The 14,906-nt window shown below is 35.2% G+C and overlaps 1 protein-coding gene across 1 annotated transcript; it reads left to right on the forward strand.

The window, feature by feature from the left end:
- Positions 1–61: 61 nt before the first annotated feature.
- Positions 62–11,725, forward strand: LOC128214257 (ATP-dependent DNA helicase PIF1-like). The gene is made up of 11 exons (XM_052920632.1): positions 62–123; positions 1,453–2,042; positions 2,367–2,525; positions 3,891–3,980; positions 4,671–4,824; positions 5,426–5,540; positions 6,032–6,138; positions 6,763–6,902; positions 7,922–8,116; positions 8,708–8,853; positions 9,470–11,725. The coding sequence occupies exons 2-11, from the start codon at positions 1,460–1,462 to the stop codon at positions 9,707–9,709; spliced, it is 1,929 nt and encodes a 642-aa protein (XP_052776592.1). The 5' UTR covers positions 62–123; positions 1,453–1,459; the 3' UTR covers positions 9,710–11,725.
- The last annotated feature ends 3,181 nt before the right edge of the window (positions 11,726–14,906 follow it).

A 14,906-nucleotide genomic window follows, 5' to 3' on the forward strand; every position in this document is an offset into this window, starting at 1 on the left:
GAAATTTCATTGGACGATGATATTTGCAAGCTGAATTTTGATTGGTCCTTTTGCGTAAAGCATTTGGTGTTGCAGATTTTGAACTAATCACTTCAAATTTGTTTATGGTCATCCGTAAAAAAGGTTGGTAAAGGATAGAAATGTGGAGTCTATTGATGACCGAAATATATAAAAATGTATTAAATCTAGTTCTGGCTTCCATAACTTTAATGTTGATATTTATTTTTTTGATGTTTACAACACATTAAACACATCCAAAACGGTTCGCTGAAGTTCTTTAGCTATACTGTATTAAATTATATTGCAACAATCATCTTTTGAGTTATCTTTAAGTAGGATAGTTAATGTTTTAAAGCTACAGACGTACAGTACAGATTTTAAAATCATTGTTCTGTAGACTACCAGAGTACAGTGTATACCAAGTACAAAGGAACAAACTTTGGAATGAAATTTGATTTGATCATTCATTATCTATTTGCATTGAGTAACAGTTATGACAATGATCTAAAACTTGATTTGTATATTTCTCTGCTGTCAATATCAGGGTCATGGACGTTACGGACCATGGACATTACAGACCAGATATAACCGACCATATTTCAGGACATTACCATGATTTATAAGTTAACTTGCATTTTGTTTAAACTTTATATTTATATTAATTTGGTCCATGATCCATACTGTCTATAATTCCAATAAAGTGTGCCCAATATTAATATGAGTTTGTTGTCAAGATATGTCACCCTTCCCATCATTGAGTAGGGGCCACATTAGCAACCTCTAGTTAATTCCCTCATTAATATGATGGAAACATTGTGGTGAGTGTAATAAGTAATATTGTCCAAAAACAGATATGGTAGGTAGCCTTTTTTCAACTGTTGTTCCATAAAAACAAGTGTTGGCTGCTATTTCATAGGTAGGGTTCGGTAACCCAAACTAAAAATATTTTTGAAAAACCTTATGCACCAGTCAATTGTAACCACTCCAGGTCCGGGGGAATAGCGGGGACTTTGACTTTCAGTCTAGCCAAGCCCGGGTAAAACCCCCGGAATTGAAGGTAAAATCCCAGCCAAATGCCCCCGTACCCCAGGGACCCTAAGAAAGGCAAATTCCCCGCAATATTTGGCGCGAATACAAAACCACCCGGCACTGAAGGGCCACCGGGATGGTAAAAACACAGCCCATTTCCCAGGCTATTCCAGGTATACCCCGGGACCTTGGGGGGCCGTGGTTACAATTGACTGGTGCATTAGCATATCTGTTAGGCTATGTATAGAGGAATGACGATGATACTACGTATAAAATATGAGGTAAAGGGTCAATATTCTTCATACATTTAATCATTTTTAATTATTTAATAAACATGTTATTTTTTCATGTTGGCAATTAGTACGTGTACATGTATGGCATCAATATTTCACAAAATGTACTAGTTTTCTTTTTCTTTTTCAGAAGCAAAATGGCATTGAGTTCTATATCATGCACAGGGATTTATGAGGAATTGAACACCAAAGGTGAAACACTAAGAAAGATGCAACACAAAAATGTTACCCTTTCACTTGGCCGTAATGAATTCAAGGATGTAATTTTGTGCATTAATTTCCCAAGCAAACGAGAAATGAAATACACTCTCAGGGAAATGCAAATTCACAAGAAGTTTGCCAAAGATGGAAAAGCTACAATTAAGTTGCCGAATGAGAGTGCGCAAGTTATGATTTCAAATTGTGCCCCAGATCAATTGATAATGTTTTTAAAAACTATGACAACAAAACTGGAATGCTTAAGAAAGAAAGGTTTTGTGAGTGATCGACTGAAATGGAAGTCAGATTTGCCTCGGACATTTGATGAAATAAGTCCACTGACTTTACGAGATTTGAAAGAAGCGAATGAGGTGAAAGTGAAAGCAGCGGAAAGGTTGGAGGATTTTACTCCGAAGGGGAAAAGAAAACGTATGGCAAGTGATGAAAAAGAAAATATGCAGCCCACTGGAGCAAAGATGGCGAGGAAATTGATTACAACAACAGATGAAAAGGGAGCAATCGGTAATAAATAAATTTAAACATCTTTAGTTTTTGACATGTTTCTGTTAAAATCTTTCTTAATGAAACTTTCCTATGTATATCTCATACAGAAACAAATATATTTAAAAAATAATATAGTTGAAGAAGTGTCTGTAAAGTCTGAATCTACTTTAAATTTTCAGCTCATGAAATAATATTGGTTAATTAAATCATTTTGCATGTTTGAAGTAATAAAGGAACTGAATTTGTTTAAAACTTGATTGATGTGCAAGGGCAGAATATCAACCCAATATCAACTCAATTATGTTATAAGACTGATTTTCATTTCCTGGCTTCATCTTTCAGGTCTCCGAGACTCAAGTCGCCTGTTGGCTGCTATCGAGAATCCGGTGAAGTTGAACAAAGAACAGAATGCTGTGCTCGAAGCTGTTAGGAGTGGTCGCAACATTTTCTTTACGGGCAGTGCAGGAACCGGAAAGTCATTCCTTCTGCGAAGAATCATTGGTTTGTATATATATATATATATTGGTTTAAGCAAAAGTGTTAAGGATGGGTGCTGCACCTAATTTGGTAACAACCTTCTGCCCTCATGGTGACAAACCTGGGCACCCTTCTGCCTTCACAGAATAAAATGCTAAAGACTGTCAAATATTTCTTTTGTTTTGATTAAAGCTCATAATAATATTTTAAATACATACACACTTCACATGTATATTTGACATTTGAAATCTAACATTACTTCAATTAAACGCAATTCCTAGCAATTTCTGTCAAATTCATGATGTTGAGGCTCTTCACAGCCCATCACAACGTGCCCTGATCTCCCTTAGTACCCTGTCCCTTTTTATAACCTGGCTAATACCCTATGTACATGTATGTGGCTAATACCCTATGTACATGTATGTGGCTAATACCCTATGTACATGTATGTGGCTAATACCCTATGTACATGTATGTGGCTAATACCCTATGTACATGTATGTGGCTAATACCCTATGTACATGTATGTGGCTGATACCCTATGTACATGTATGTGGCTAATACCCTATGTACATGTATGTGGCTAATACCCTATGTACATGTAATGTATATTATAATAAAAAAATAATATATATTATTACCACTCTGACATCATTATGGGAGGATATATAAAGACTCTTCTTATATTATCAACTTATACTCTATTGCCAAATACATACTTGTACCATCACTATAAACGTCATTATTGTGTCATGATTTGAGTGTACTGCAATCAGTTTTATTAAAGATGTCATAATTATAGATAGAGATAAATAATGTAGGTAAGTCATTCAAACTTCATATTAGATAAATGCTTGTACATGTATGTATATGAGTGATTAGGCCTTATAAAAAAAACCTGTGTTCAGGGCAACCTTACCTAAACTTAAGAGTTTTGACCGGAGATAAAAAAAATCTGAATTTTCAATTTTTAGCTGTTGGTTACCATGACAATTTGTGTTGATGACAATTAAGAACATGAAAAAATAATCGTTTAATACAGAATATACCAATTTGTCATAGTAAGCATTTGCGAATTGGGCCTAACACTTTGTGTTACCCGACTATACCCGCGAAATAGGCACTCACACTAACATTTTATAGTCAGTTGGGAAAAAAAAAAAGTACCAACCTGTTTCTGAAAAGGATGGAACCATAACCAAAAAATTTTTTTTTGGCCATGCTTTACTGTTTTCACTCGACTAAAAGAAAAAAGAAAACCCCCAAAATATCCATTTTTGAGACCGTTTACCTGAATGCCTTACTGCAATATGTGCATTAAGGATGCTCTGAAGTCATAAGTTTTCCTATGCTATTATAGTTTTGCATCATTTCCATAATTATTTCCAGGTGCCCTAGCCCCTCAGCACACATTTCCGACAGCCAGTACCGGAGTTGCAGCCTGTCATATAGGGGGAACAACTCTGCACCAGTTTGCTGGTAAATATTCCTATTTACCATCTCCTTAACTTCTTATTTCAAAATTAAAAGCTATATTGGTAAGTCTAGACAAAGTGTTTGTGTTTTTGTTTTGCAAGTAACAATTTCCATGTTAATTATTACATTCATTAAATATTGAACTGACATTCTTGATCTTACAATTTTTTGTCGCATGATCATTGATAAGATTTCCCCTATGCTAATAAATATAAAAAGTAAGCTTTGCTGTGACAATCATACACTTTTAAATACTCAGAATGATGCATCTTTCAGCTTGTGGATTTGGAGTGGAGGATAAACTTTAATCATATTTCACATACTAAACATGAACTAACTTACATGGCAGCCTAGAGTGATGTATAGAGGTTGCCTCACATGGTCAGATAATGAATTCTTAAGAATTTGAACAGAATTACCCATGTTTCCAGATCTTACACAGGGCAGTCTAATACTGTATATATATATATATATATATATATATATATATATATATATATATATATATATATATATATATATATATATATAACTCATATAATGTGTCCCAGATAGTTCAAATATTTATGAATTAAACATAATAACCGATGTTTCCAGGTGTTGGCTCTGGACAGAACATTTTGCTACTGAACTCACTTGTATGCCTAGATAGTGAATGTTTATGAATTTTGACATAACAATCAATGTTTCCAGGTGTTGGCTCCGGACAGGGTAGCCTAGAACAGTGTATAGAGCTTGCCTCGCGCACCCAGATAGCTCAGCAGTGGCGTAAATGTCACCACCTCATCATCGACGAAATCTCCATGGTTGATGGTGACTTCTTTGACAAACTGGAAACTGTGGGCAGGTATTGTTCTCTTTTCAGCATTCCATTGGGAAAAATTAATGCATGTACATGTCATGTTGAAAAAACACATTTTGTTTCAAAATGTACTAGGTATCATATGGAGTTAATTTACTTCAGTTTTTCTTCTACACATTAACTTCCATATTGGAACAGTAGCAAGGAAGCTGTGCATAATCATTCAACAACTACCATGTGGATAAATTACAACGCTATTTACCTATTCTGCACACCGTGTATTGAACATTTTCCTTGACAACATGGTACAAACAGTGACGTCAACCACAACTCAGGTGATTTGAATTATACACTCACGCTAAAGCGCATTTGTATAATCTCAAAAACACGGGCTGTGGGTACTTAAACATGACTTGTACATGAACATGTTTGACGGTGTTTTCTGTGTTTTCATCTTCATGTAATTTACAATGGTCTTCTTGAACTATTATCACTCTAAAGTCCCTCTGCAGTGTTATCCAGAAATCTGATAATCCATTTGGTGGAATGAAGATAATAATCTATTGAGAATTTCTGCAGCTTGTAACTTTCATATACAATACAGTGCAAATATGGTAACAGACCACTTACTTTTATTTTTCTGCAGGGTAATCCGGAAGTCTGATAAGCCATTTGGCGGGATCCAGCTGATTATCTGCGGCGATTTTCTGCAGCTACCTCCGGTCACCAAGGGAGAAGAGCGACGCAAGTTCTGCTTTCAGGTACTTGAACTTTCCAAGATTTCACACAATGATATTTTGTAGTTTTGAAAATTAAGGTTTTTGTTCAGGGTTTTTTCCTAAAGCTGTCTATGTAGGGTGAAAATGATACCTAAAAGCTGGATAGGTGAATGGAATTTCCACGTGTTAATTCAGAATTTTGTAAAACTGCATGATTTTAATGAAATTTACATAGAGGAATTCCTACTATATACATTGAAAGTTAAGAACCTGTTATATTTACTTTTAGGTCAGAGATGTAATTTTATCTGCTTGTTTTAGAGTTCATTGTGTTTTTTTTCCATTTTTAAGGGAATGGTGGTGGGGTCATTTGATAGCGGGATGAAAGTTCATTTTGGAAAAATATATACTTTTCAGGAGGGGAATGTTTTTTTTGTGACCCCAAAAAGGTCAGAAAAAAAACATTCGAGTTATGACTTATAAATAACTAGTTTTCAGCCCTTTTGAAACGAAAGAATGTTTCTTAATTCCAGTCAAAGGCTTGGAGAAAGTGTATAGATATGAACATGGAGCTGACAGATGTACGCAGACAGTCAGACAAAACTTTCATCAGCGTCTTGCAGAACATTCGTATGGGAAGGTAGTTTGATTTTGTAAAATCGTTATTTGCAAGGTCTTTTCCCCACCAATCTAGTTATCTAAATAAATTTGTAAACCCATGTTGCTTTGCCATCATTGGAAAGGACTATATTACCCAAAAAGATATGTCAGCCTGTTGTTCTGGAAGCTGTTTTTTCAGCCTTTATATATTGCAAAATGGGTCATATTGCGTCAACTTCAGTTGAAATAAATAGCAAATATTCAAACTGCAATAACTTTATGTATGACATATTTTTGGTCATTCAAATAAGAAATTAGTAATCAGCCATCAAATATGTTTCAAATGATATGGGATCATCAGGCATCAACATTTAACATTAAGTTTAACGACCTATCAGAGAGCTAGCTTGTTCGGGGGTTGTGATTCCTAAACTCAAATAAGTTCCTGCTTTCAGCCATTTTCACCCCTCGGAATATATCATTCTGCCAACACAAAAAATAAGAAAAACTAGAAATTTACTTTCATTTGTCCACAATTTGTATACACGACATTACAAGAAAAAATACAAAATCTACAACAGAATAGCATTGATGCAACTCAGCTGTGTACACAAAAAGATGTTTTAAATTGAGGTTTCCAAAAATTACACTTGATTTTTTTCAGGTGTCCTGAATTTGTATACACAACACTACGAGGAACAGCGCAGAATAACATCCAACAGAACGGCATTCTCGCCACACAGCTGTGTACGCACAAGGAAGATGTGAACCAGATCAACAACTTTCAGCTGAAAAAACTCACAGGTGGATAGCAGTTTTTGTTTTTAATGTGTTTTGTTAGCTTGTGTTTTTCGAAGAAAAAAGTCATGGTATGCGACAGTCCTGGTGTGGTCGGCATTCAAAATCTGTAATCTTTGAAATTATTAAAAAAACCTTCAAATAGATCAAATAAGATTAGAACACATATTGCCAAAGACACTATAAAGCACATGTGCAGCAAAGCCCATGTCTCTGGCTAATAATTGAGTTATGCCTCAACTGAAAAAATGAAGTGCATTGGACTTTGCTCTTCTATGCTCTTTTTTGCATCAAACTCTTTCAATGTGATGAACATTTTATACTAGAAATGTATTTGTTTATTAACACTTAAAATACAAATGTAGTAATATATCAAAGGTGGATGAATAAGTATATTAGCATATATTTATACAGTAAATGCACTATGCATATTTAGCTTGTCTTTTTTCGACAGAAACAAGTCCTTGCCTTGGTGTTGTTGACTTCATGGTCATGTGAAGGCTTTAACCTTGGCCAAGGTTATTAAATATATTAGCATGAAACTTAGTACACATGTTCATAATGACAATAGGCACATGTGTACCAAGTCCCATAATATTAGCTTAAGTACTTGTTCATAATGCTCCTTGATGAACTAAGAAAAAAAGACAAACCCAGCATTATATGGTGCAGGTGTTTGATTATCATGTTATGAAAGAGAGTGGTGATATTTCAAAGTTCAATGTTTCTCAATTTCAAATTCATGATGCCACAATTTAAGCTTCACAAAATCATAATTTCATCTTCACGATTTTACAAATTCATGATTAAGTGAATTCGTGAAGTTGAAATCCTGAATTCGTGCTGTTGAAAATTTAATCCTGAACTAGTGAAGTTGAAATAATGAAACTGTGAAGCATTGAAATCATGAGATTGTGAAGTTGGAATCAAGAATTTGTGAAAAGGAACTCATGGAATACTGAATTTTAAATGTCACCATCCGTCTATTGCATCATATGAAGCATTTGTCTTTTATTAAATTTTAGGGCCCTCCAAGTCCTATGAAGCAACAGACAGTGATGAGGTTTATCTGAAGCAGATCAACTTCTTATCACCCGTGCCGGCAACACTGACCTTGACTGTAGGGGCCCAGGTAATGTTGGCGAAGAATGTTGACATCACAAAGGGGCTGGTAAATGGAGCCAGGGGTGTGGTCATTGGATTTGAGACGGGGTCGGAATGTAAGTAATGAACCGGTAGTACATTATGAATGGAAAATGATGGCTTGGTTAAATTTGATGTTAGTGATAAGTAATGTTTGCCATAAAAAGCATATTCTCACTGCATGTAGTTCACATTTGGTTCCCCTGGTCAAACAATTACGCATTCAGACTCGCCTATATTAATGTTTCTCACATTTGGCCGTCCCTGTACATACGGGAAATTTTTCAGACTTGCATATTTCAAAATTATCATCCAACTGTTTGGGACTGAATTTGGTAATTTTTCTGAAATAGGTTTGGACTCAAATACTTTTCTGAAATTGAAGGTTAAGACTTGCACTATTTCTTTAACTGATAGTTGGGATTCACACTTCTGATTCATGTAAGAACCCTACATACTGTGGGATAATTTGTTATACAGCCCTATTAAATCAGTCCCTCTTATTGTTCATCTCCCGCAGGTCACCCGATCGTGAAGTTTCTATTTGACCTTGGGACAGTGGTAAAACAGAATTATATAGAAACCTTTGAAATCAAAAGAAAGTCTGTATTGAATATTCTGACTTAGAATTATGTTGAATTGATGCATCTTCCCTCTATCATCAACAGGCAACCCAATTGTTAAATTCCTGTGTGGCCTCGAGACAGCTGTGAAGCCTACAAGGTGGACGTTCAAGGTCTCTGGCGGTGTATTACTCACCCGTAAACAGATACCTCTCAAGCTGGCCTGGGCAATCTCCATACACAAGAGTCAGGTATTCTTATACGTAGTTTTTAATTTGACACAATGCCGTTCATCGATTCAATTTCAAGACAGTTTATATTTTGTGAATTTTGTCTCATGTTTAAATCTTAGCCTTATAGTAATTTCCCGATTATTATTTGTTCTTATATCAGTGTGGTATAAAGAAAGCAGGATTTAAGCTGATTTATAAAATTACTTGTTTGAGTTTTTGCAGACTACCTGTTGATTTAAGACTCAAAGCTGTAATATACCTGTTCGCTTTTATCATTGCCCTTGTTCCTTATTTGAGTTTATTTGTATAATTTTGGGAATGAGGAAGGTGCCTTACTGATTTGGAAGTGTGTCATATATTTTTTATTAATTAGAAATTCCAATTTTGTCTAGAAATTAACAAGAATTCATTAAAAAAAATAATAGATAGAAAAGATGAATGTGATAAAGTTTGTTTCTTTAAGAATATACAAACTCTGTTCGGGGTCAAATATTTTTTTTTTTTAATTTTTTTTTTTTTTTATTTTTTCAAAATATAAACTTTTGGCCCAAAATTGGTCAGAAAAAAACACACACTGGCACCTTAATCAATATAATATGTAATGTGCCTAACCAATCATTTTTGTCTATTTCAGGGCATGACCTTAGACTGCGTAGAAATCTCATTATCCAAAGTGTTCGAGTCTGGCCAGTCATACGTTGCCCTATCTCGTGCCAAAAGCCTCGAGGGACTGAGAGTTCTCGATTTTGATCGGAAATGCGTGCGGGCTGATCCAGAGGTGCTGAAATTCTACCACAAAATGGGACTCAAACAAAAGATGTTGTCTGGCACAATTGAGCTAGAGAGCGATATTAAAAGGCCAAAGCATTGGTGATGGACAGAGCTGTGGCAGAACTGTGATTGCAGGATTTTTATTATCTAAAAACACTTGTGATGTTTTGCTCAGGTAGTGCTCATTCTGATATTGTGAGTGAATTATTGAATGACTTTCTTGCAATAAACTTTATTTCAGGTTTTCGGTCTTCGAAAATTTCTGCATATTCCATCCAGTTCAAATTCAGGTTTTTCCTTATATATATTCAAATGGAAGTTTAAAACTTAGTCTGTGAAATTAAAAATATTAATTATTCTTTATATCATATATGAATTATGATAAATTTTCACTTTGATATTTGAAAAGGGTTTAAGTATGGCATTTTTCTATGTAAAACCGAAGTAACTATTTATAGTTTTTTTGTTTTGCCTTTGTGCAGGCAAGAATCATTGAAAAACCCATCAAGTTAGGATAATGATTATAGGTTAAGGCTTGAACATATTATTTTTTGATGATATTGTAATTTGTAAGTGACAAAATGACTTTTTTACCTGAATGTGTTAATTATAATCGAAAAAGTAAAAGCTTTGTGATATTTTTGGTTGTACCATCAGTATTATTTGCACAATAACTTTGTTTGTGTTAACCATGTTTATCACATTATTTTTCTTGTTTCGTGCAGAACATCTCTGTGACATAACTTAACATTGACATCATTTTGCTTTATAAATTTAGCACAGATAAAATAAGCATGTTTGATGGCGAATAAGTCATGTGGTAATTAGAATCATACACCACAAGTTCACGTTTAATGCAAACAAAACTAACTTGTAACAGAAAATTATTAAAGCTCCATAGCCAAATGTTACCTTTATATTTATTTATCTAATTTCATGATTTATTTTTGTTTTAAATGACAACTCGTTTAAGACAACAAAATTTGAAATTCAATTCTCCACCACTGATAATTCAAAAACCATGATAACCGGTATATGTCGATACGAAAGGTAAGAAGGTTTGTTCTACAAATTTGTAATCATGTTGTAAGTAGATTGAATATGCACTCACAATTTATGATTGTATGATAAACAAGATCTCACAATTTTTTGGAATAGTCTGCATTGTCTTTCATGATTGTAGTATTGGCAGTTCAAAAATTAAGGATAAGGCTAAATAACAACAAAAATGTTTGTTTCAGGTTTTGATCAACCATAATTTTATTATCGACCAAAGTTTGGACTGTTAATTTTCTCCTTTGGGTATATCACCTGAAGTTACAAATACCGCAAAGACACCTTAAATTTTTGTGTTTATACGGCCCTCTTGTTAACCTGGACTTGGACAAAACAGCGGGGAAAATAATGAGAGAAAAAAATCTACCAACATTATTATTTTTGTAAGTGAAATCAGAAACAAACAAATTTTTATGTTTTTGCCTTACAATCCCACTTAAAGACCTCCACAATAAGAATTTCATTATTATAATTCTCGAATTTCAGTGTAGAATTTAAAGAAAATTGGCCAATTAAACATCAAATGATATTTAATACCATAGCTTCGATTCATTTTTTCCAACCAAAGTGTCATCAATATATTAAATATTCTGTTAATCTGAAAAACACATGTTTGGTATTTAAGTTATCAATTTTTATTGTCATGAATACTAGTAACAAAATTAATGCCTTTAGATGGATAATCGTTCTTACTGCAATCAGCATGATTTGAAATAGTGATCATTTTTCATTTGAAAAGGTACATGAGCTTATTTAAGATATCAAAGAATATATCAATTTTGTGAAACTGACGTCAGATGTACACTTGTAAACTTGATCTTAGCATTTTATGTTACAATTTGGCCCCAAATCATGAATATTTACCTTTTAGATTTTCAGAAAATCATATTTAAATATCACCTTATAATTATTGTAGTTTATGTTTTTTCATTACTTATAAAATTCTTCATCCAGCAAGTTACCAGAATTGTTTTCTTGAACATTATTCAGTGAAGGTTTTTGTTTGGAGATTGTACTCCTTAATGCAGTGTACATAAAGATTTGTATTTATTGATTGATGAATAAATTTGAATATTTTATATGTATTTCATCTCTTTCCCTCTTCTCACATATATGTCAACAAGGACTTATTAAACTTGGACTTATAAGATTATCATGTTTATATGCATGTACAAGTTGGCGCAAGATGTGTGTACATGCGCATGTTGGCCTAGATTATGGTGCCCAAGATCTGTGTACATGTGCATGTTGGCCTAGATTATGGTGCCCAAGATCTGTGTACATGTGCATGTTGGCCTAGATTATGGTGTCCAAGATCGGTGTACATGTGCAGGCTGGCCTAGATTATGGTGTCAAGATCAGTATACATGTGCAGGCTGGCCTAGATTATGGTGTCCAAGATCGGTGTACATGTGCAGGCTGGCCTAGATTATGGTGTCCAAGATCGGTGTACATGTGCAGGCTGGCCCAGATTATGGTGTCCAAGATCGGTGTACATGTGCAGGCTGGCCTAGATTATGGTGTCCAAGATCGGTGTACATGTGCAGGCTGGCCCAGATTATGGTGTCCAAGATCGGTGTACATGTGCAGGCTGGCCTAGATTATGGTGTCCAAGATCGGTGTACATGTGCAGGCTGGCCCAGATTATGGTGTCCAAGATCGGTGTACATGTGCAGGCTGGCCTAGATTATGGTGTCCAAGATCGGTGTACATGTGCAGGCTGGCCTAGATTATGGTGTCCAAGATCGGTGTACATGTGCAGGCTGGCCTAGATTATGGTGTCCAAGATCGGTGTACATGTGCAGGCTGGCCTAGATTATGGTGTCCAAGATTTGTTTATATATATATGCAAGCTAGTCTAGATTATTTTGTCCAAGATCGGTGTACACGTGCATGTTGGCCTAGATTATAGTGTCATAAGATCTGTGTGCAGGTGCAAGCTGGCCTAGATTATGGTGTCAATATCAGTATACATGTGCAAGATGGCCTATAAGTATCTTCCATGGCCGAGAGTGTAAGATAGGTTCATTCTGACCCGAGCATAGGGTGTTTATAGCGGAAACGAGGTTTACCAAGTTTCCGCAAAACACCCGGCGCGAGGGTTGGAATGAACCCATCTTACACGAGCGGCTATGGTAGATGCTTTTTCTCCCACCTCAGTTAAACAAAATTAAGTAAAAATGTATTTTTTGGCTGGAACTCTTTTGTGCTTAGTGAAAATAATTGCGTATAGATATGCGATAGCACGTGGTTGTCATGGATATGCGCGCAGTGATCTAGTTAATGTTAATAGTCAGATCGGTCTTTTTAAATAGTTCTAAGGAGAATGAAGAATTATTTCTTGAATGGTGCGTGAAAACTGTTTTATGGTGACATTTGAAGTGAGAAATAATTAATTAGCGTTCTAAATATTACCATAAGACAAGATTTCCTTGATGCTACAGACGACAGTCTTCAACAAGGGAGGTAATTACAATGCGTTGACCATGAAAAAAAAGTTCCATCCGGGCATTTTATCTTTGCCCGTGGGCAAGATAAGAATATCTAGCATGGTTAAATTATTGGATCTACTTATCTGAGGTGGGAGAATAGATTATCCTGTCAATATCTGTATACATCTTCCAGTTGGCCTATATTATTGTGTCAAGGCCTGTGTTCATCTGCAAGATGGCCTAGATTATCTTGTCAAGGTCTGTTTACATGTGCAGTTGGCCTAGAGTATTGTGTCAAGATCTGTATACATGTGCAGTTGGCCTAGATTATTGTGTCAAGATCTGTATACATGTGCAGTTGGCCTAGATTATGGTGTCAAGATCTGTATACATGTGCAGTTGGCCTAGACTATTGTGTAAAGGTCTGTATATGTGCATGTTGGCCTAGATTATTGTGTCAAGATCTGTATACATGTGCAGTTGGCCTATATTATTGTGTCAAGATCTGTATACATGTGCAGTTGGCTTATATTATTGTGTCAAGATCTGTATAATTATATGTGCATGTTGGCCTAGATTGTTGTGTCAAGATCTGTGTACAAGTGCAGTTGGCCTAGATTATTGTGTCAAGATCTATATTCATGTGCAGTTAGCCTAGATTATTGCGTCAAGGTCTGTATACATGTGCAGCTGGCTTAGATTATTGCGTCAAGGTCTGTATACGTCTGCAGTTGGCCTAGATAATTGTGTCAAGATCTATATACATGTGAAGTTGGCCTAGATTGTGCGTCAAGGTCTGTATACATGTGCAGCTGGCCTAGATTATTGTGTCAAGGTCTGTGTAAATCTGCAAGATGGCTTAGATTATTGCGTCAAGATCTGTGCACTTCTGCAATTTGGCATGGCTGTATTTCACATCATATGTGAATCAAGCTAAATTACAAGATAAAGTATTAATCCCCATTTGTTACACCAGGGATGATGAAATATAAGAATACTCGGGGAAATTGTTATTTAAATAGCCTTGATTTTTTTTACTGTCATGCTGTGTTTAGCTGCCTTGTGAAGAACATTTTTTGGTAATCTAAGATAACATAGAAAATCTTCATCTGACGATGACTAGAAACAACATTTGGACTTGGATTTGGTTGACCATATACACATAAATAGGTTTGCAAATAATGAAATGTAGGCAAGTCTGTTGGAAGGTCTGACATGTCGGTTGCTTGTCTGCATAATAACCATTGAAGGGTTTAACCAAGAACCATGAAACACCTTGACAAACAGTTGATCACTATTGTTTCTGAGGTTAGGGGCATGGTCAACAGTCTAACGAAAACTTTGTACTCAAAATAACTTGAAAACGGTTTGACATATGACCATGAAACATTATTTTTAGGTTGTCCTTTACTAGTTGATGACCCCTATAGTTTTGTAGGTCAAAGGTCATGGTCAACAGTGTTTTGAAAACTTCGTTCACACAATAACTTGAAACAATTTGATGTGATACAATGTTACTTTAAAATATTTGCCATAAATTTCCCCAAAACACTTGTGCAGAGATTAATAAGAGCCCCAACCCTAAAACACCTTGATCCAATCTTCTACAAAAAATTCTGACAAAGTGGCACTTCGGGGAAATATATTGTTTAACAAACATTTCTTTTTTGATGTTTAACTTAAATTCTATTTTCAACAAACACTGCTTTTAAAAAATGGGTAGTTGCCAAGGTAATTAAGTTGTTCATCTCATCTGCACAAATCCCTTCAAAGCACCTTGTGGATGCATACTGGTCTGACTTACTGGTGACC

This window comes from Mya arenaria, chromosome 13 (assembly GCF_026914265.1).
Source record: "Mya arenaria isolate MELC-2E11 chromosome 13, ASM2691426v1".
Classification (NCBI taxonomy): domain Eukaryota; kingdom Metazoa; phylum Mollusca; class Bivalvia; order Myida; family Myidae; genus Mya; species Mya arenaria.

Excerpts from the sequence above, each read along its gene's own strand:
- LOC128214257 (XM_052920632.1), top strand. The coding sequence starts at position 1,460 with ATGGCATTGAGTTCTATATCATGCACAGGGATTTATGAGGAATTGAAC. Across the intron at positions 2,526-3,890 it reads CCTTCTGCGAAGAATCATTG|GTGCCCTAGCCCCTCAGCAC; the intron begins GTTTGTATATAT and ends AATTATTTCCAG. Across the intron at positions 6,139-6,762 it reads CAGAACATTCGTATGGGAAG|GTGTCCTGAATTTGTATACA; the intron begins GTAGTTTGATTT and ends GATTTTTTTCAG.